At 44.4% G+C, this 21803-nt stretch overlaps 1 protein-coding gene across 1 annotated transcript in view; it reads right to left on the reverse strand.

Annotated features, from left to right (window-relative positions):
• Nucleotides 1-21803, reverse strand: part of LOC309559478 (cytochrome P450 2G1-like) — a 133521-nt gene that overhangs the window by 60233 nt on the left and 51485 nt on the right. The window contains exons 2-4 of the mRNA XM_082262752.1: nucleotides 20304-20510; nucleotides 8533-8695; nucleotides 8281-8430 (exon numbers count right to left, since the gene is read on the reverse strand). Coding sequence (XP_082118878.1) covers nucleotides 8281-8430; nucleotides 8533-8695; nucleotides 20304-20483 — 493 coding nt within the window. The 5' untranslated portion in view covers nucleotides 20484-20510. The remainder of the gene's footprint in view (nucleotides 1-8280; nucleotides 8431-8532; nucleotides 8696-20303; nucleotides 20511-21803) is intronic.

A 21803-nucleotide genomic window follows, 5' to 3' on the forward strand; every position in this document is an offset into this window, starting at 1 on the left:
ACGTGACAAGAACAGAGCCCATCTGGCCTGACGTGGTGTCAATCTCTTGGCCTCAGAGAGGTAGGTCAGATTCTTGTGGTCCGTCAGGATGAGGACCGGAACCACCGAACCCTCGAGCAAGTGCCTCCATTCTTTAAGAGCCTGCACGATGGCCAATAACTCCCTGTCACCAATCTGGTAGTTGCACTCCGCGGAAGACAGTTTCCGGGAGTAAAACCCACAAGGAAGCAGAGGACCCTCTGGTGTTCTACGCTGAGACAGAAGGGCGCCTACTCCCGTCTCAGACGCGTCCACCTCGAGGACAAAGGGCAACCCAGGGTTGGGATGCGACAGAATCGGAGCTGACACAAAGGCGGACTTTAGAGCCTCAAAAGCTCGGATGGCCTCGGGCGGCCAGACCTGGGAATTACTGCCCTTCCTGGTCAGATCCGTGAGAGGCTTGGCTAGCATGGAAAAGTCCCTGATGAACTTCCGATAATAATTGGCGAAGCCCAAAAAGCGCTGCAGGGAGCGAAGACCACTGGGCTGGGGCCACTGTAAGACAGCCGAAACCTTCTCAGGATCCATGGAGAACCCCTCAGCGGAAATGATGTAACCTAAGAAGGTTACCTGGGATCGGTGAAATTCGCATTTCTCAAGCTTACCGAACAGCTTGTTCTCTCGTAACCGTTGCAACACTCGTTTGACATCCAGAATGTGGGTCTCCATGGACTCAGAATATACCAAGATGTCATCCAGGTAGACCACCACACACTGCTGCAACAGGTCACGGAAAACATCGTTGATGAATTCCTGAAAGACTGCGGGCGCATTGCACAGCCCAAAGGGCATAACCAAGGATTCATAATGACCGGTCCCGGTGTTAAACGCGGTCTTCCACTCATCGCCCGCCTTGATCCTTACGAGGTTATATGCCGCCCTCAGGTCGAGTTTGGTAAAGACCGTGGCCCCTTTAAGGCGATCGAACAGCTCGGAAATCAAGGGTATCGGGTAAGCGTTCTTGATCGTGATGCGATTGAGACCCCTGTAATCGATGCAAGGCCTCAACTCACCGCCCTTCTTTTTCACAAAGAAAAATCCAGCCCCTGCCGGGGACGAGGATTTGCGAATGTGTCCGCGTGAAAGCGCCTCCCTCACGTACTCCTCCATGGCCTCATTCTCCGCTACCGACAGTGGATAGACTTTGCCACGAGGAGGAACGGCACCAGATTGTAACTCGATGGCACAATCGTATGGGCGGTGCGGAGGTAGGGCAACCGCGCGCACCTTATCGAATACATCCCGGTACTCCTCGTATTCAGGGGGCAACAGAGAGTCCGAGGAAGTACACAGCAACTTGACAGGCCCATGGATGCAACTAGCCCCACACTGCGGTGACCACGAGAGGATCTCGTCCGATCTCCAATCGAAAATCGGATTATGCTTCTGGAGCCAGGGGTACCCCAAGACCACCGAGTAGTGTGGAGACGAAATAACCTGGAAGCAGACCGACTCTCTGTGGACGGCACCAATGGCTAACCCCACTGGAAGGGTCTCATGAGTCACGTGTGGCGGCAGAAGGGGTCTGCCGTCTATCGCCTCAAGAGCCAGAGGAGAACCTCGAGCCTGCAGAGGAATGGAATTGGCGGCAGCGAACACACTATCAATGAACAAACCACCAGCACCAGAGTCCACCAACGCCTGGGTCGTCACCGAGCCCCCGACCCAGGAAAGGACAACAGTGATCAGTGGTTTGTCAACACGGGAAACCGGGGACGAGGAGACTCCACCCAAGATCTGCCCCCGACAGGATCTCAGGTGCGAGCGTCTCCCTGGACGGTTCGGACATGCCAACCGAAAATGCCCACCGAGACCACAGTACATGCATCGGCCCTCGCGTCTCCGGAGTACCCTCTCCCCCTCGGACAGGCGAGCAAACCCCAGCTGCATGGGTTCACCCCCAGACAAGTCATCCCCAGGAGGCGTGGGAGGAGAGGGAGGCACGGGTGGGACAACAAAGGTAGGCGCCAATCTGTTAGGAGGCCTCCGCAGACTCTCCTTAAAGGAAGGTCTCTCCCTGAGTCTGGTGTCAATCAAAATCAGGAAAGAAATAAGAGACTCGAGCTCCACTGGTAGGTCCTTAGCTGCAACCTCATCCTTCAAGGCATCCGAGAGACCATGAGAGAAAGCAGCGACCAGAGCCTCATTATTCCAGCCCAACTCTGCTGCCAGGGTACGAAACTCAATGGCGTATTCAGCTACGGATCGTGAACCCTGTCTGATGGACATAAGGAGCTTCGCAGCAGAGGCAGCACGAGCCGGCACATCGAATACCTTCCGAAGAGAAGCAACAAAACCGGAAAACTCGGCAACCACCGGATTGTTGTTCTCCCATAAAGGGCTGGCCCAGGCCAAGGCCTTGTCCGAGAGCAGCGAGATTAAGAAGCCCACCTTTGATCTCTCAGTAGGAAAGGCATGTGGCAGCAACTCGAAATAAATGCCCACCTGGTTAAGGAAACCTCGGCACTGAGTTGGCTCTCCCCCAAAGCGCTGTGGAAGGGGGGCAGAACCGGACATACCCCGAAACACCGCAGGCGCAACAACAGGTGTCGGGGTAGACTCTGGCGCAACAACCGGAGCGGCAGTAGGAGCGGGCCCAGGAGCGACAACCGACCCATCGGCAACGGGAGCGAAATGAGCCGTGCGTTCAAGCAGGGTTTGCAACGCCACGGCGAACTGACCCAACAGGTGATCCTGCTGATCAAGTCTGGCAACCAGCGAGGGTAGTGAGGATGGCCCTGTACCGTCAGAATTCATGGCTTGGTCCTAGTGTCACGGAACCATGAACCAGACGTACAACAACAGATAAGTGAAAATAAGAAAGCTTTATTGAAAAACAAGCTGTAAAGCAAAAGTCCAAACGGATGGCGAAACTGATGCAGAGTCTTTTGCGAAGCCAGGGGTCGGGAACCAGCAGGGTAGTCAGACGAAGCCAGGATCAGGAACCAGCAGGGTTGTCAGACGAAGCCAGGAACAGGAACCAGAAGCAGCAGCAGTCTTAGAAGCATGTGAACACTGGAGGACCAAGCAGGGAACTGAAGCCACAGACCTCCTATATATATGAGCTAGGCATCCAGCTCCTCCCAGTGGGAAGGAGGAGCCGCAGGGTAGGAGGCTACAAGAAACCCAGAAACCAAGATGGCCGCCAGCACATGTCAAACGAAGGAGAACAGCAAGAAGGTAAGACCATGACACCGTGCTGAAGTTGGTGGTGAAGGTGTTACGCTGTCCTGATGAGGAGGCGGTAGAGGATGAGGAAGCGGAGTAGGAGGAGTTAGGAACAGGAGGCAAACTGAAGCGCCCTGCAATCCTCGGGGGTGGAAGGACATGCGCCAAATTGCTATCTGCCTCAGGCCCATCCGCCACTGCATTTACCCAGTGTGCCGTTAGGGAGATATAACGCCCCTGACCGTGCTTACTGGTCCATGTATCGGTAGTTAGGTGGACCTTGGCACAGATGGCGTTGCGCAGTGCACACCTGATTTTTTCCCCCACTTGGTTGTGCAGGGAAGGGATGGCTTGCCTGGAAAAGTAGTGGCGGCTGGGCACGACGTACTGTGGGACAGCCACCGACATAAGGTTTTTAAAACTGTGCGTCTCCACCAGACGGAATGACCGCATTTCAAAGGCCAAGAATTTTGAAATGCTGGCATTCAGGGCCAGGGATCACGGGTGGGTAGGGGGGTTCTTCCTCTTCCTCTCAAGTGTTTGGGAGATGGAAAGCTGAACACTTCCATGGGACATTGTGGAGATGGTTGGTGACCCAGGTGGTGGTGTTGCTGACAGATCGTCTGTTTGCGGGGTGGCAGGTGCCGGTATCACTACAGATGTGGCTGGAGCGGCCGAGACTGCAGCAGAAGAGGAAGCAGGATGTGCCAGAGACGTTTCTTGGTTTTGAAGGTGTCTACTCCACTGCAGCTCGTGCTTTGCACTTAGATGCCTGATCATGCAGGTTGTGCTCAGGTTGAGAAGGTTTATGCCTCGCTTCAGGCTCTGATTGCACAGGGTGCAAACCACTCGTGTCCTGTCATCAGCACATTTTCTAAAGAACTTCCATGCTAGAGAACTCCTTTGAGCTGGCTTTGGTGCGCTCGTTCCCTTGCTGCGTTGGGCAGTAACAGGCGTAGTGTCTAGGGCACGGCCGCTCCGCTTCTGCACCCTGCTCCCTCTTCTGCTGTGCTGGTGGCTCTGTGCGACCACAGCCTCTTCCTCCAAACTACTCAGGTCACCTGCATGACCTTCATTCCATGTGGGGTCGAGGACCTCATCGTCCTCCACATCATCTTCCACCCAGTCTTCACCCCTGCCCTCCTTGTCGGTCTCCACAATTCTGAACGCCGCAGCAGTTGGCACCTGTGTTTCGTCATCATCGGAGACGTGCTGCGATGGTCCTTGCATGTACTCATCTTGAGAAATAAGTGGTTGGGCATCGCTGCACTCAATCTCTTCCACTTCTGGGGCAGGGCTAGGTGGACGGCCCTGGGAAACCCTGCTGACAGAGTCATCAAAAAGAAGAAGAGACTGCTGTATGGCTTGGGGCTCAGACTGCTTGCCTGATTTGCAAGGGGGTGAGGTGAAAGACGGTTGGACATCGGCTGCAGGTGCCAACTCTGACCTTTCTGCAGTAGACTGGGTGAGAGACAATGTGAAGGAACTGGAGGCACTGTCAGCAGCAAACCAATCTACTATCGCCTCTACGTGTTCTGGCATCATCACTTCTAGAGGCGTATGATGCCCTACCAAATACTGATGCAGGTTCCGTCGCCTACTAACACTTGAGGAATGTGTTTCACTTGTGCGTGTAGCTGGCACAGATCGACCACGTCCTCTCCTTGCAACAGGAGCTCTACCAGCAGCACCACGACCCAGGCCACGGCCCCTATTTGACGGTCTCCTCATATTTCTGTAATTTATGATCTTGCCCTAGAAAGGTGTTTATTGAATAGCGGAACAAAAAAACAACAGTATCGCACGGGTGTATCTCACAGTCAAATATGCAAACTATGCCGCAATTTAATGTTTTTTACCCTAAAAGGGTGTATATTGAATAGCGGAATAGGAAAAATGTTATAATACGGTGTATCTCACACGTACAAACACAGACTAGGCCCAGACTAAAAATTTTTGTACCCTAAAGGGAGGATGAGGAAGAGGAGTAGGAGGAGTTGGGAACAGGAGGCAAACTGAAGCGCCCTGCAATCCTTGGCAGTGGAAGGAGATGCGCCAAACAAATTTAAAAGGTGTATCTCACACGTACTGATACAGACTATGCCGTAATTTAATTTTCTTACACTCCAAAAGGGTGTATATTGAATAGCGGAATAGGAAAAATGTTATAATACAGTGTATCTCACACGTACAAACACAGACTAGGCCCCAATTACAATTTTTTGTACCCTAAAGGCAGGATAAGGAAGAGGAGTAGGAGGAGTTGGGAACAGGAGGCAAACTGAAGCGCCCTGCAATCCTCGGCGGTAGAAGGAGATGCGCCAAACAAATTTAAAAAGGTGTATCTCACATGTACCGATACAGATTATCCCGCAATTTAATTTTTTACACTCAAACAGGGTGTATATTGAATAGCGGAATAGGACAAATTTTACAAAACGGTGTATCTCACACGTACAAACACAAACTAGGCCCCGATTACATTTTTTTGTACCCTAAAGGCAGGATGAGGGGTAGGAGGAGTTCGGAACAGGCAGGAGGCAGACTGAAGCACCCTCAAATCCTCGGCAGTATGAGATGCGCCCCAAAAATTGGAAAGGTGTATCTCACACGTACCGACACAGACTATCCCGCAATTTAATTGTTTTTACCCAAAGGTGTAGATTAAATAGCGGAATAGAAAATATTATCAAAAAAAGGTGTATGTATCTCACACGTACAGAACCTGACTAGGCCCCAATTACTATTTTTTGTACCCCCAAAGGCAGGATGAGGAGTAGGAGGAGTTCGGAACAGGCAGCACCCTCAAATCTTCAGAAGTATGAGATGCACCCCAAAAATTGGAAAGGTATATCTCACAGGTACCAACACAGACTATCCCGCAATTTAATTGTTTATACCCAAAGGTTTTGATTGAATAGCGGAATAGAAAATATTATCAAAAAAAGTGTATGTATCTCACACGTACAGAACCAGACTAGGCCCCAATTACTATTTTTTGTACCCCCAAAGACAGGATGAGGAGTAGGAGGAGTTCGGAACAGGCAGCACCCTCAAATCTTCAGAAGTATGAGATGAACCCCAAAAATTGGAAAGGTGTATCTCACACGTACCAACACAGACTATCCCGCAATTTAATTGTTTATACCCAAAGGTTTTTATTGAATAGCGGAATAGAAAATATTATCAAAAAAAGTGTATGTATCTCACACGTACAGAACCAGACTAGGCCCCAATTACTATTTTTTGTACCCCCAAAGGCAGGATGAGGAGTAGGAGGAGTTCGGAACAGACAGCACCCTCAAATCTTCAGAAGTATGAGATGAACCCCAAAAATTGGAAAGGTGTATCTCACACGTACCAACATAGACTATCCCGCAATTTAATTGTTTATACCCAAAGGTTTTTATTGAATAGCGGAATAGAAAATATGATATAAAATTTGTGTGATTTATCAATAGCACATGTGAACAGCAGTGTCTTATATCATTCAGCTCTGCTGCAGGCTATGGAGGGGAAAAAAAAAATTCCCCTTTTAAGTGTAATTTTTAACTAGATTAGTACAGACTATGCCACAATTTAATTTTTTTAACCCAAGGCTGTATATTGAATAGTGGAATAGAAAAAAGTGTATGATTTTTGAAACCACTCAATAATAGCACATGTGAACACACACAGCAGTGTATTATCACAGTCAGCACAGCAGCACTGTGTAACGCTCTAGCGTTTGTTTAGAGAGTTGGATTTGCAGCTGCAGAATCTCCACTCAGTAGTCGTGTAGAGATGTGTTGAAACACCATGTCCAACTCTCCAGACTCATCATTGTGGCCAGCCTGCTTCAGCATACAATATGCAAACACTTAATAAGATGTTCCTGGAGTGATAGGTTGTATATGATAGTATAGAGGTGATGTGCTGAAAGGACAGGCGTGAGTTGTGATAGCAATGATGAGTACTCAATAGTAATGTTCAGGAGAGTAGTAGATGATGGTAGATAGGTTAGCAATCATGTGCAACAACAGGTGGTAGGGGACAGCAGATGGAGTGTACAAGAGAGGCTAACTTAGTGCAAGGATATAGATGGTAGTAGACTCAAGAGCTAGCAATCTATGAAACAGTGCAGATGATAGAAATAGTAATGTGTAGATAGTAACAGTCCTTAGTATGCAGAGGTAGATAGTGTAAGTTTGATAGGAAGGAATCCCCTGTGGGGTACTTATCACTAGTTAGATTAGTAAGCTGAAGGGTCCGGTAATGAGTGAATGATCGGGTAGCGAGATACGGGATCAAGAGCGAATTTCCGGTCTATCCAGATATGGCAATAGCTGGAGGCTCCGGCAGCGTAAGACAAGGCTGTATACCATGCGGTTTGAACGAACAATTTGTGAGAGGGAAGCCGGCGATTGAAATAGCCGCTCAGAGCGGCGCTTAGTGATGACGTCATGCGGCTTAAAGGTATATGCGTTCCACCTAGCTGAAAAGGTGGGACGCAATATGAAGAAGGAAATGACCTATAAGGGTACCGAAGGTACCAGAATCTTACACACTGAAGGAAAAACGCTGCACACAGTGACTGATAGAAAACGACTTTTCTCCCTCCTCCTCAGTGGGCAAAAAAGATTGTTTTCACTGCACCCCACACACAGCAAAATCGATGTGGACCAGCTCTGCTGCAGGCTATGGAGGGGAAAAAAAAATTCCCCTTTTTAAGTTTTTAATTTTTAACTAGATTAGTACAGACTATGCCACAATTTAATTTTTTTAACCCAAGGGTGTATATTGAATAGTGGAATAGAAAAAAGTGTATAACTTTTGAAATCTCTCAATAATAGCACATGTGAACACTGAACACAGCAGTGTATGATCACAGTCAGCACAGCACAGCACTGAGCATGAGCTTTGCTGATTGGAGAGTTTTAGCTGCGACTCAGCAGGGAGCATGTCAGACCTCTGCAGAGATATCATTGTGTCCACACAGAGAGCAAGAGTCCCTCTCTGTTCTATGCTGGCAGGGTAAAGGCTCTTCTACTTTGGTTGCTTCCTTCCTAAAGGAAAGTGTATAGATAAGCCCACCTGCTTTTTTTCTAAACTCCTCTCTAAGACACTGAGACTCTTCCAGAATCCGCTCTTCAATACTTCTCTTCCCCATCCCGAAATTCCTCAGCGTGGTGAGAGAGAAGCGACGTAGTTGTCTCCAACGCTCCCCATTACTCAGAATCACTCCTGTTAATGGAATCACACATCATTTAAGAATTCCTGAAATTAATGTTTTAAGTTGTATCTGTTATGATTATATCGGCTTTTACCTTGCAGACTTTTACATACCATAGCCCTTAAAAAATAATTCAGCTGCAGGTGCTTTTCCTCTATCACTGAAGACATCTGCATTGTCTACCAAAGCCTCCTTCACAGCATCATATCCATGTAGGACCACCACTCTCATGGTCCCTAGATGGACAGTGAATACATCTCCATGGATCTTCGCAAGCTATGGCAAAATCAGCAGAAGAAAAGTTACTTTATTTCATTGTGTAGATGGCTCTGGTCAAAGTTTCAATCAGAGATAGGGAGTGAAAAGGCAATCATTTTTTTTTAAATAGTACAGAAGCATTCTGTTTAAAATTTCATGACCAGAGCTCATTGAAGCCTAGATATGGAGACCAGATTTGCAGAGATGACACAGTTATGAAAATCTTGGTGTATATGTAGTCCTTGGCTGTATTCACACATATCTACCTCCTGCTATGGCCTCTCATCTTGTGACTTGCTACAAAGTTACAACATTTAAGTCTGATCACTGGAGGAGAAAAGATTGAGGACATTCTTCATATTGCCTGCAGAAGACTGTTGATATCATCACATCCTAGGCAAAGCCACTTAACTGTGACTGATTTTATTATAACAGTCTAAATTCCCAAAAAGCCGGTATGCTGTATAAAGTATACTGTACATAAAAACAGAATGCAATGATTTGCAAATCTCATAAAACCATAATTCATTCACAATAGAAAACAGAAAACATAACAAATGTTTAAAATGAGAAAATGTACCATTTTAGTAAAAAAATAGGGTAATTTTGAAATGGATGGAAGCAACACATCTCCAAAAAAGTTGGGACGGGGCCTTGTTTAGATATGTGCAGTTTGTTTCATTACAAATTGAAATTCGGACGAAATTTTCCTTAGGGCTCTTTCACACGGGCGGTCCGATCAGATCCGCCTGTCAGTTTTTTAGGCGGATCTGATCGGATCCTCCATGCAGCTCTATGGGGCAGCGGGTGTCAGCGGAGACACCTCCGCTGACACCCGCTGCCATCCGCATCCGATCCTGTGCTGAAATCTGGACGGATGGAAACCTTATCTTTCCATCCGTTCAGTAATCGGAGCGGAGCGGATCTGATGAGAGCGGACAAGCGGTCCGCTCTCGTCCGATCCCCCATAGAGGGCAGCGGGTGCTGAGACACCTCCCTCTCCGCTCTGCAAGCGGAGACGGAGCTGTCATCCGCCCGGCTCAGCGGGGATCGCGGATCGATCCCCGCTGAGCAACACGGATCCGCCTGCAGAGGCGGACCGTGTGAAAGAGCCCTTATTTGGAAATTCAGATGTATCCGAATTTCCAAATACAACAGTAATACATTTCAACTAATTTGAATCAAACATTACAAATGAAAAAAAATGTGTACCTTTTATTTGGATGTTTGAAGCATCTGAATAAAATGAATGATTTGATTTCATTCTTTAATAGCTGATTGTTAAGGGATGGAGGGGCCTTCCGGCCACCGCGTCCTTAACATCCATAACTCATCTGCTGTCAGTGGGATTCCAGAATTCAAATCAGTCAATCAATTTTCCACCAATTCGAATTGTAATCCTTCAGAAAATTTTGGAATTTGTAATGAAACAAAGTTAGTACCATAACAAATCTATCCAAAACTAAACAAATGTTTCCATTCTGCTCATGTCTAGCCATGTTTACCATTGTGTAGCATCCCCTCTTCTAACAAGTTCACTCTGGGAACTGAGAAGACCAGTTGCTGGAGTTTTGGGAGAGGAATGTTGTCCCATTCTTGCCTGGTATAAGATTCCGAATGCTTAACAGTCCTGGGTCTTCTTTGTCATATTTTTAACTTTAAGATGCACCAAATATTTTTAAATTGGTGAAAGGTCTGAACTTAAAGTGATCATAAAGTCTCATTAAAAAATAAAAAATAAAATAACAAACATGTTATAATTACCTCCTCTATGTAATTGGTTTTGCACAGGGCAGCCAAGGTTCTCCTCTTCTAGGGTCCCCTTTGCTGCTCCTAGCCCCTCCCTCCTATCGAGTGCCCCCACAGCAAGCAGCTTGCTAGGAGGGCAACTGAGCCGAGCTGCAGCTCCGCGTGTCCATTCAGACACGGAGCTGCCATTCTGCTCCGCCCCCTCTCTCTCCTGATTGGCTAACTGACTTTGATTGACAGCCGCAGGAGCCAATGGTGCCACGGCTGTGCTGCAGGAGCTAATGGCGCAACGGCTGTGTCTCAGCCAATCAGGAGAGAGAGTCGGCTGAGAGACTCAGGGACATCACTGGACAGAGATGGGGCTCGGGTAAGTATTAGGGGGTACTGGGGAGGCTGCTACATCCAGAAGTTTTTTTATCTTAATGCATAGAATGCATTAAGATAAAAAACCTTATCACTTTACAACTCCTTTAAGGGAGGCCAGACTCTTCTACAACAAAGCCATGTTGTTATCATAGATGCAGTATGCAGTTTAGCATTGTCCTGCTTAAAAATGCAAAGCCTTCCCTGCAAAAGATGTCATCTGAATGGGAGCAAATGCTACTCTAAAACATGAATATATCTTATCAGTATTGATGGTGCCTTTCCAGATGTGCAATTTGCCCATTTCATACGCATGAATGCACCCCCAATAACATCAGAGATGCAGGCTTTTGAACTGAGTGCTGATAACAAGCCAGAAGGTCTCTCTTTTTTTTTTAGATCAGGGGATGCGATACCTGTGGTTGACAAAAAGAATGTCAAATTTTGATTCGTCTGACATGCAGCTGGGAGGCCTGCTGTAGGATTGTCCATGAATACTGATCTTAATGGCTTAACACGTGCAGCAGATAGAGGACCAAACCATCTGATCAGCAGAAATTAATTCTTCAGCAGGTGTAATACCAACATCACTGATAGCAATTCTGAAGGCACATTTCCAACTTCTGTAGTTTCCAGGTTGGTCATTAAAACGTATAAGACCAGTCTTTGTGAGCTCTCTGCAAAGTATATACCTGACAAACTCTGCTGTCTCAGTTGTCTCTGCCTTTATGCAAGAAGTTGTTGGCTGAACGGTGCTGATTGTGCTATTTTTGACATTGTTGTTAAAGGACACAGGGAAATATGGTGCAGCAGATGTATTCAGTTGAGTTGTTTGCTTGAAGTCAGTTGTTCCAATGGTACGTTGATTTGAGGCTCTACTGATAACAGGAGATGAATGACTTGCTTGCAGCTTGTTCTGATGTTCTGTGACAGATGAAGGAAGGTTTGGTAGGCACGCAGGAAAGGCACTGGGGTGATTTTGCATGCAAGAAGTTGCTGGAACCGCTTTAACTTGATGCCGTGAAGAAGTGTCTATGTTGTCAAGAGCATTGGGGACAATGGAATGTACACTGTAGTGGCTTAGGATATAGTCTTTAGTGCGTTTGAAGGGATCTTCCATATCTGCTATGTTTAGGTTAATGCTGTCTTTCTCACTTGCACCTTCACCTGCACTGATAGCTTGCTCTAGTACCCTTAGCTTTGCCATAGCTTCAATATGTTTACACTGTTCATTTAAGATTTATATTGCTGCTCTTTGACGTGCTGTCTGAGCTTCCAGCTCTGCTCTTTTTTCTGCGTGTGCAACCTGCACCTTGCTGGCTTCTGCTTCAGCGCGGGCATTAATAAGTTGCTCTGAGTGTTGAGTGTCTTGAACTTTAGGATTTAGAGGACCTTTTAGAATGTTTGGTAAAAACATATCTGTGAGATATAGTGTCCTTTAGCAGCTCTATCTTTGATTCTGCCTTTAATTTGGCTTGCTGGATAAAACCATCTATTTCTAGATTAAGAACCTGGAAGCTGTTTAATTCCTCTAGTGAATTTTCTGTGTTCATACTTGGAAAAACATTAATGGGCTTGGTACTGGTAAGCTGATAAAGCTCATATGAGCCAAAAAGTTGTTTAATGGTGCCCTCTAGGGGCAGTAGTTCTCATTCAACAGACAGCATGTTAGATTGAGCAACAACCTTTTCCCATAATAACTTCAGGCTAGTTGTTAGTTAAGTTTTGAAAGCTTCATAATTCTCCATTGCTTTTCAAGTTGGTTTGACTGAGCATTTGGGTAACTCATCTGACTCAGGGTCTTGTGAGGAGCCTTTGTAACTTATATTGACAGGTAATGACAGAGTGATAAGCAGGATAGCTGTAGCTGTGTGTGCTGTAATATGAAACCATGCAGTTTGGACTTTTAGGCTGCATTCACATGTCAGCTTATAATCGCGGGCAGAACCGCCGCGGTTCCGCCCGCGATTCGGAGATTTATTGCAAATCGCGGGACGCCTAGCGTTGCCCGTTGATTTGCAATAGCCCCCCAAACGCCGAGCGATGTTGCCGCGATTTACGCCCGACGAATCGCGGCAACATCGCGCAAACAAAATCGCGGGACGCAATACGCTCCAAAGAAGCTCTTGTACTTTTTTGGAGCGTATTGCGTCCCGCGATTTTGTTTGCGCGATGTTGCCGCGATTCGGCGGGCGTAAATCGCAGCAACATCGCTCTGCGTTTGGGGGGCTATTGCAAATCAACGGGAAACGCTAGGCGTCCCGCGATTTGCAATAAATCTCCGAATCGCGGGCGGAACCGCGGCGGTTCTGCCTGCGATTATAAGCTGACATGTGAATGCAGCCTTAAGGCTTAAACGTGCTGCTTTCTTGTTCATTCCTAAAATGAGAGTAACAAATCTGGTCTGGATCAGTACTGTCACCCAGAAGTCTTGTAATTAGGCTGTGAAACTCAATGAATAAACTCACGTTGAGGAGACAGGCGGTGAAGCCTTTTGAATGTTCTGTTTAATAAAGGATACTCATAGGTAGAAAAATGTTGATGTTAATGTTGATGTAAACCACATGAAAAGATGTCTATACCATGACAGATTACAGTGGAATAAATCCAGAGAGAAGGAAGAGAAGGAGATATATAAAAAAAATGGTGATGGAAAGAGTTTGATTTGATTTCAGTTTTGGAGGCCATGAAATTCCAAGATATCACAACCCCCCCCCCCCCCAAATGACCCCTTTACAGAAATTAGACACCCTAAGCTATTTGATGAGAGGCTTGTTGAGTCCATGGAATATTTTATATTTTGCCACAAGTTTTGGGAAAATTATTTTTTTTTTTTTTACACAAGGTTGTCACCTAAATGATATATTGCTTACACATGTCATGGATATATGTGAAGTGACACCCCAAAATACATTCTGTTGCTTCTCCTGAGTATGGAGATACCACATGTGTGAGGCTTTTTGGCTTCTAGTCGCGTACAGGACCTCAAAATCCAATCACTGCATTTAGGCTTTCTAAGGGCAGAAATTGTTGATTTCACTCCTCACTACCTACCAGTTTCAGAGGCCATGAAATGCCAAGACAGCACAAAATCCCCCAAAATGACTCCTTTTCGGAAAATAGATACCCTAAACTTTTTGCTGAGAGGCATTTTGAGTATTTTACAGATCTCGCTTTTTGTCACAAAGTTTTAAAAATTGAAAAAAAAAAAAAAAAAAAATTTCCTTTTCTTTCTTCATTTTCCAAAACAAATGAGAGCTGTAAAATACTCACCATGCCTCTTAGCAAATACCTTGGGGTGTCTAGTCTTTCGAAAATGGGTCATTTGGGGTTTTTTATTATTATTAATTTTGCTTTCATTTTTTTTAAATTTTTAATGTTATCGCAGGGAATTTAAATATCCCATATGATACTAATAAGTAGTGACAGGTACTCTTTTTTTTTTTTTTTTAAATGGGATCTTTTTGACTCTAGATCTCTCCTCTGCCCTTAAAGCATCTGACTCTGCTAATGATGCAGTTTACTGTTCTGCGTATCGGAAGTGACAGTATTCTGCTGATACTGCACTTCTTGGGTGGTGGAGGGGCTAAACGCAGGGGCTGGCAGGTGTCGGGGCAGATCCTGCTAATTCTGCATTTTGGGAACACTATACTATTGCGGATGCTAGTATAATTCTGATCAGATCAAATATATTGATCTGTTCAGACACTATACTAGTAATGAAGGTGTTTAGTGTGTGTGTGTGTCACTGGCAATCAAAGCGTTTATTACTAAATATGCGGTGTGCACTCTGATGCTATCCTATATTGATGCTAACTAATGTCAATGCTAACTGATATCAACTGTGACATTAATACAGTGATCAGGAAAAAGATCTGTACACTATAATAGTGACACTGTGACAGGGCAATGGAGGGGTTAACAGGGGTGATCAGGGCCCTCCTAACCCTCTTGCTCTGAAGTTTATTGTTGCTGTATTGTCTTCCTTCATATTGCAAAGCACTGTGCAAACTGTTGGCGCTATATAAATCCTGTATCATAACAATAATAACGTACTGTAGATGATTATATAGGTAAAGTGATTGTAAAGTCAGAAGCTTTTTTTTCCTATTGCATTCTATGCTTTAAGATAAAATAACCATCTGTGTTCAGCAGCCCCCCTCAACTCCCCTAATACCTGAACCCCCATCCCTATCCTGCGATGTTGCAGGAGAGACTCAGCCATCTGGGACTCTTTCTCCTGATTGGCTGGGACACAGCAGCGACATTGGCTCCCACAGCTGTCAATCAAAGTCAGTTAGCCAATAAGGTGGGGGGGGGGCAAACCACAGCTCTGTGTCTGAATTGACACACACAGCAGTGGCTTGACTCGGGTGCCCCCATAGCAAGCTGCTTGCTGTGGGAGCACTCAACAGGAGGGAGGGGCCAAGAGCACTGAAGAGGGACCCAAGAAAAGAAGGATCTGGGCTGCTCTGTGCAAATCCACTGCACAGAGCAGGTAAGTATAACATGTTTGTTATTTTTAGATAAAAAAAAAAAAACAAGACTTTAGTATCACTTTAAAAATCTTTGCAATTTTACATTGGGGAACATTATTCTGAAATTGTTCAACAATTTTTAGACGCAATTTTGAACAAATTGGTTAACCTCTGCCCATCTTTATTTCTGAGATACTCTGACTTTCCAGCTCTTCCTTGTTAGTACGACTTATTTTGCCAACTTTTTGTTGCCCTGTCCCTACTTTTTTTTAAACGTGTTTCTGCCATCATTCAAAATTACCCTTTTTTTTCTTAAAATTGCACTTTTCTCTGTTTATACTGTATATTTGATATTTCTTTTTTTTTTAAACGTTTTATTGGAAATTTTGAACATACAGGTAAAAGGTACAAAGTGAACAATTATAGAAAAGAAAAAGAAGTAACATCGGTACGATAAAAGTACATGAGAAGGTCATGGTAGAAGCATAAATATATGTCCAAACATAAGCATAAAATACATTTGAAGATAGTGAAGCAACCAGAATGAGATGGATTACAGAGTCAACCTGATCCCCGCCCGTAAGGGGATCATAGAGGGTAAGAAGCGTTAAGTCTAATGTTATAACCTAATGTCCACTCCAGAGACCAGACACCCCCAGGGGAATCAAACTGTGTCTGAGTCCGCGGAGAGCGGCCACCGTAATAAAGCTCCAAGTGCTCACTATAGTAGCAGTCAGGCGTGGATAGGCAAGTGAAGTGTAAAGTAGGTCTCAGGTGCATGGTAGTCGTTAAACAGGGACTGTGGTAAACCTATGATGGAGTGAACCGTTGTAAGGTATAAAGAAGTATGATATAGGGGTCGAATAGAGAAGGGAGTAGGGGAGGAAGGAAGGAGAAGAAAAAAAAAAAAAAAAACGGGGGGGTTGATTGAGGGTTATATATTTGATATTTCATTTACAATAATAGTAAGTAAAAAATAAAATATCAGTTTATGGGACTTGTGAAATCATTGCGATCTGTTTTTATGTCGATTTTACACAGCATTCCAACTTTTTTGGAATTGATGTTGAAAAAGGTAAAACTTTTTTTTTTTTTGTATAAATTGTACTGTTGATCTATTTTGTGACATGTAATGAATTAATTGGTGCGGACTAGTAAAGTTACCGAAAGGTCCATTTTATGTTAACCTGTGTTTAGTCCATGTTGAACAAACCAACAGGTTTACTTTAAGTGGAGTTCCAGCCTGTAAAAAATAAATAAATTACAAGTTAACAGCTACAAATACTGTAGCTGCTGACTTTTAATATAAGGACACTCATGGAATGGGCAAGGGACTAAAAACTCCCAAAAGCATCAGTCTGGGATTGACACTCATATATCTTTCAAACCCACTCAAATTTGTCTCTTGGAGACACATGCCACTGCAGAGACCAGAAAGTTTCTTCCTATGCTGTAAATTGTTTGATGTGCGCTGTGTCATTGCAAATATTTACGGTACATACCGCCTCCCTACTCTCCCGAGGCGCTCCGGCTGCTTGCAACATTTTAATCCAAGCATATGCCTCTACCTGTATTGGTTATGGGAGACTACAATAATGTCTTTGATGTAGCCTTAGATAAGCTCCCATCTCCTAAATCCTCAGTTTGGGGTATATTAACCCCATTAGGTAATCTTTGTAGGGAACTGGGCCTTTACGATCTTTGGTGTATTGCACACCCACTGAGCTTTAATATACCTGTCATTCTAAAACCCACAATTCTCTTTCTCGTATAGACCTAGCTTTGGGTTCTGCTGAAATCCTCCCTTACATTACTTCTACTGATATACAGGTGAGAGGAGTCTCTGATCATTCTCCACTATTGATATCTGTTATCATAAGCTGCTTTCTTAGTGGTGCTAGGTGGAGACTCAACCCTTTTTGGCTTTCTCTGTTTCCTGCCCAAAGGTCCATCCAGGAGGCTCTTACTTATTTCTTGGATATTAGTATTAATACAGCACCGCCATTATTGATGTGGGACACATTAAAGGCATATCTCTGTGGTCTTCTTATTAAAGAGATATATACTATTAAAGCAGCAGGTAGACGTGAAGTTGATCAGGCAAATAGGGTGTTACTTGAGGCTGAAACCTCTTATACTGGATTTAGGACCCCTCCTCCAGTAATCATGCATATTGGTTGATAATCGTAAGGAATAGGTGATAAATATTAAACTGATCAACCCACTCACCCAGCGCTATACTGAACAGACAATGAATATGATGTTAATCACAATCCCTTACAGGAAACAAAAATCAGCAGCTGCTATAATTATTGATAATGTACCCAAGTCCATAAACGGCAAACAAAGAATGAATGTTCTATGGATTGAATTAACCCAATATCCAAGTGAACAGAATAGAAAGAGCCGCAAAGAAAATATCTGTATTCCAAAAGGTAACTGCGTGCACTTTCACCGCACCACTGTGAAGCCCCTCAGCAAATCACACTCACCAGATACGACTGTTAATGCGCGTCTCTCCAATCTCCTTGAGGTTTATACCACCTGGAAGATCCAAGTCCCGCTTCTCAACCAGACCCGCCAATCCAGATGATATTCCACCAACACCGTTATTTATTCACTTAGATTCTCATATCATATGCAATGCATGAAAATAAAGGAAGGAGGACTCATAGCGTAAACACGCATAAAATTTATTAAACGAATAACCCCCTTGCCCCTAAAATACAACTCACATTGATTTGTTGTAACCAAGCATAATCAGATCATGATTTTGGAAAGAACGGTAACCTGTCTCCTCCGCTGACTCCACTTAGCGCCTCCGTGGCTCGGTACCTAGCTGCCAGAGCTCCGTGGCGTGACGTCAGTCGTTACCTTGGTGACCGTGTGCTCACGCCCTCACGAGTTTCATCATCAAAAGGACTTCTACGGAGGCCCTGTACACACCTGAGCATATTTCAGCTCGTAAAACGCTCATCTCTGAAGTCCCAAAACACCCAACAAGCAAAATTCCATTCATTTCAATTGCCTCTATTCACATCTAAGCATTTTTTTGCCTGAAGCAAAACGCCTTAAGCTAAAAAAAAGTACATGAGCTTCTTTTTTTGGCAGATTAGAAGCATTTTTGTCAGATGTCAATGCCTGCCTCCAAACACCTGCAAAAAATGCCTGAAAACAGCCAGAAACAACGCCACAATAAACAGCCCAAAAAACACCTGAAAACAATGCGCTTAGGTGTGAATGGAGCCTAACTTGGAACAGCATAGGTTCTATCAATATTTACAAATATGTCATGCACAGGACTTGATTCCATCCACCTCCTTTGCCTCAATGCCTTTGCTTGATATACTTGCTTGGGCTAAGACTACTAAGGGGCTCATGTCTTTGGCATAAACGCAGTTGTTCTCAAAATTTCTTGAGAAGAGTTTCCTCTTCCATGTAGGCACAAATGGGAGGAGGATTTGGGTCCCCTCTCTGATGAGCTTTATGATGAGGTGCTGCAGAATAGTCAGATTATTTCACTTTCTCCATCCTATAGAGTAACACAGCTCTTTATTTTGCATAGAGAATATCGTAAACCAGATTTTTTGCATAAGATAGGCTGCAGGTAGAACTCACATTGTGCTAGATGTGGCCATCCACATGGTAATCTCATACATTTACTGTAAAGATGTCCAAAGCTTAGGCATTACTGGCAGTGGGTTATTTAAACTGTGAATAATTCATATGGTATTTCCCTAACCCTTGACCCCATGTTATGTATCCTAGGATATGTTGATTCCAATACATTTGACTCAAAGTTATTGTTGCAGTTCTAAGACCTCTTTTTATTGCACGAAAACTGATTGCTTCACTATGGTTATCCTCTACCCCACTATCAGTAGATGAGTGGAAATCTGGAGTGGATAAATATATTTTGTTCGTGAAACATATGGGCCTGTCTATTACTCTTGGATGAGAAAGTTGCTTTTATTGTTACTTGTGGGATATTTATTAGTTTGCCAAGTATGTTAGAGGGGTAGAGGTACTACATTGATATATGTATTTCATGGTAACTTGTGGGCTTACACCGCATTCACACTGCAGCGGCACGACTTCGGGGACGACCTGTGAAGTCGCGTGCAGCACGACATCGGTGCGACTTGCACGGACTTCATAAAATGAATGTCTATGCAAGTCGCTCCAGGTCGCCCCAAAGTAGTACAGGAACCTTTTTCTAAGTCGGAGCAATTGTGTCGCTACTATTAGAACCGTTCCTGTACCACACAATGGACCATGACGGTCCGCTGACCAAGTCGCCTGACAAGTTGTATTAGTGTGAATGGAGTCTTAGTGCTGTGTTTTCTTTTTTGTTTGTATTTTTTTTGCTATTTTGTTTACATTTTTCTATTTTTTAGCTCTTTTATTTTGTGTAACAGTGTCTCTCTATGTTATTCTGTACTTGTAAAGAAGAAATCTCTAAATAAAATTTGATTTAAAAAAAAGAAAGTAAAAGAAAATTCCAAATTTTAGGTTGTCCCCAGAAAGGTAATAGAGGGGAATTCTTCCAATGGGGACACTAGTTTTGGTGACCTGGGGGGCCCCAAGAGATGTTCTCTGACTTCTTGTTTTGGCTATGGGACAGGAAGTGATGGTAAATCTCCCCAAGGGGATACAGATGGAAGAAAAAAAACTGACAGGGATTTTAACTCTCTCCTACTCTATTCTAAAAAAAGTTTTGCCTAAAGTTCTACTTTAATGAAAACACTTCTTACTACTTACACTAAAGCTCGCCATACACTAATAGATTTTCAAATGAAAAATTATACACATATTCATATGAAATTTGTATAAAAATTATTTTGATGACTGGATGAATGTCGTTCAAAAGTATTAAAAAATGTTGCATGCTGTAACATTTGATTTTGGAATGAAAATAATTTCCCTAATGAAACAAGGAGTATACAGGAAAGGGGATTGGCATACAGTTAATTGAACCTATTTCTATGCCTTGTAGGATCAAAGCACTGGTTTGATTAAACTAAAGTTGTCCTCACCTTTAAGAATGACCGAGGCAGCTCTTTCACGTTCAGCTGTAGAATGTTTCCAAGCAGAGGAAGAGGAGTGGGTCCTGGAGGTAGGTCCTTCAATTTGCTGTTATTATTCCACATCCGGAGGAATATGAGAAAAGCGATGCAGACAGCCAAGATGAGCGTCCCAACTCCACCAAACTCCATTGTCCCTAAAGAGAGGAGCCACTGACACTGAAAAATTATAAAGGGGTTAAAACAGTGATCATCCACTTTTCACAGCAGTTATTAACAACCAAATATCTTTTAGCAATAAAAACAAATCTCCTTATTGTAACACCGTCCTAGGTAGGTGCTAGAGAGTGAGTATAGTTTTTGGCTCTGTCTGCCTATCAGAGGATCAGCAGGTAAATTCTATATTGCACTCTGCTTAACAGAGAGCAGGATCTGTGAGTTAGGTCTGCTCAGTGTGCCCAGTGTGTGATTCATATGGTCTGAGGGAGTGTCCCTATTGTGCCCAATGGGGAGGCACATTGGACAGTGGAGGAAACGTGGCCAATGAGGACACTGGCTTTTGATACAGCCCCAGGGATTGGCACAGATGGCTGTCTCGGTGCATTGTGTAGTGGGGTCTAAAAAGCCAGGGGCCCAGGAGCACGAGGTCTTTGGCAGGAAGCAGAGTCCCAGAAGGAGGGTGGCGTCTGCCTCCTCTTCTGAAGCAGTTGGTGTGTGGCCACAGGCGGTTGGCCTGATGAGCCAGAGGTGTGGAGCTGAGCCCAGAGATCCAGGAGTGCTGACTGGAGGAGTTGAGGCACTGCGAGTATCTGGAAAGCAGTATCATGAGTACAGAGGATCTTGCCTAAGGGTCTGCCCAGGAAGGGGACCACTCCGGTGTAGTGTACTCAGTGGACAGGTGTCATCTGGGAGGAAAAGGGGGTACTAGGTGAGTGCCCTGAAGAGAAGTACTATAAGGAACATTTACCTCAGATTCATCCAGTGGCAGGATGAAGTAGCGACTTTGCCGCATCCTCAAGTTAGAAGTCCTCAGAAATGTGAATAGTTCAAGTGTTGGAGTATCCCACTCATCCCTTTTCCCATCCCAATATAAAATAAAAACTACAAAAACATCAAACCCTGGACTGATCATTGACTGAGCCAAGAACATAACGTGCTAAGATTTCTGCTTGCAGTTGCTATGGGTAACCCAGGGGAATCCAAAGTGTGTAAAACCAGCAGCCCTCAAGGGGGCAGTGCTACATTATGAAGATACTAGCTGCCTTGCTGTCAAGCTGAAGTGGTAAAATAGTACTGAAAACCGTAAATCCAATTGGTATTGCTACCTTAACCACTTGCCGACCATCAAAGACTTGATAATTAAATCTAACCATTCTTGTTACTGACTTGCGTATTTTGGAGAAATGTGTGGCACTGTGTGCAATACGACTTCTATATTCTCTCAATACAAATTGGAGTCATCAGACCTCACCTTTGTCACAGTCACAAATATAAGAGTAAATCTCCCCTATG

The sequence above is a fragment of the Pelophylax lessonae genome (assembly GCF_965119305.1).
Source record: "Pelophylax lessonae genome assembly, chromosome: 7".
Classification (NCBI taxonomy): domain Eukaryota; kingdom Metazoa; phylum Chordata; class Amphibia; order Anura; family Ranidae; genus Pelophylax; species Pelophylax lessonae.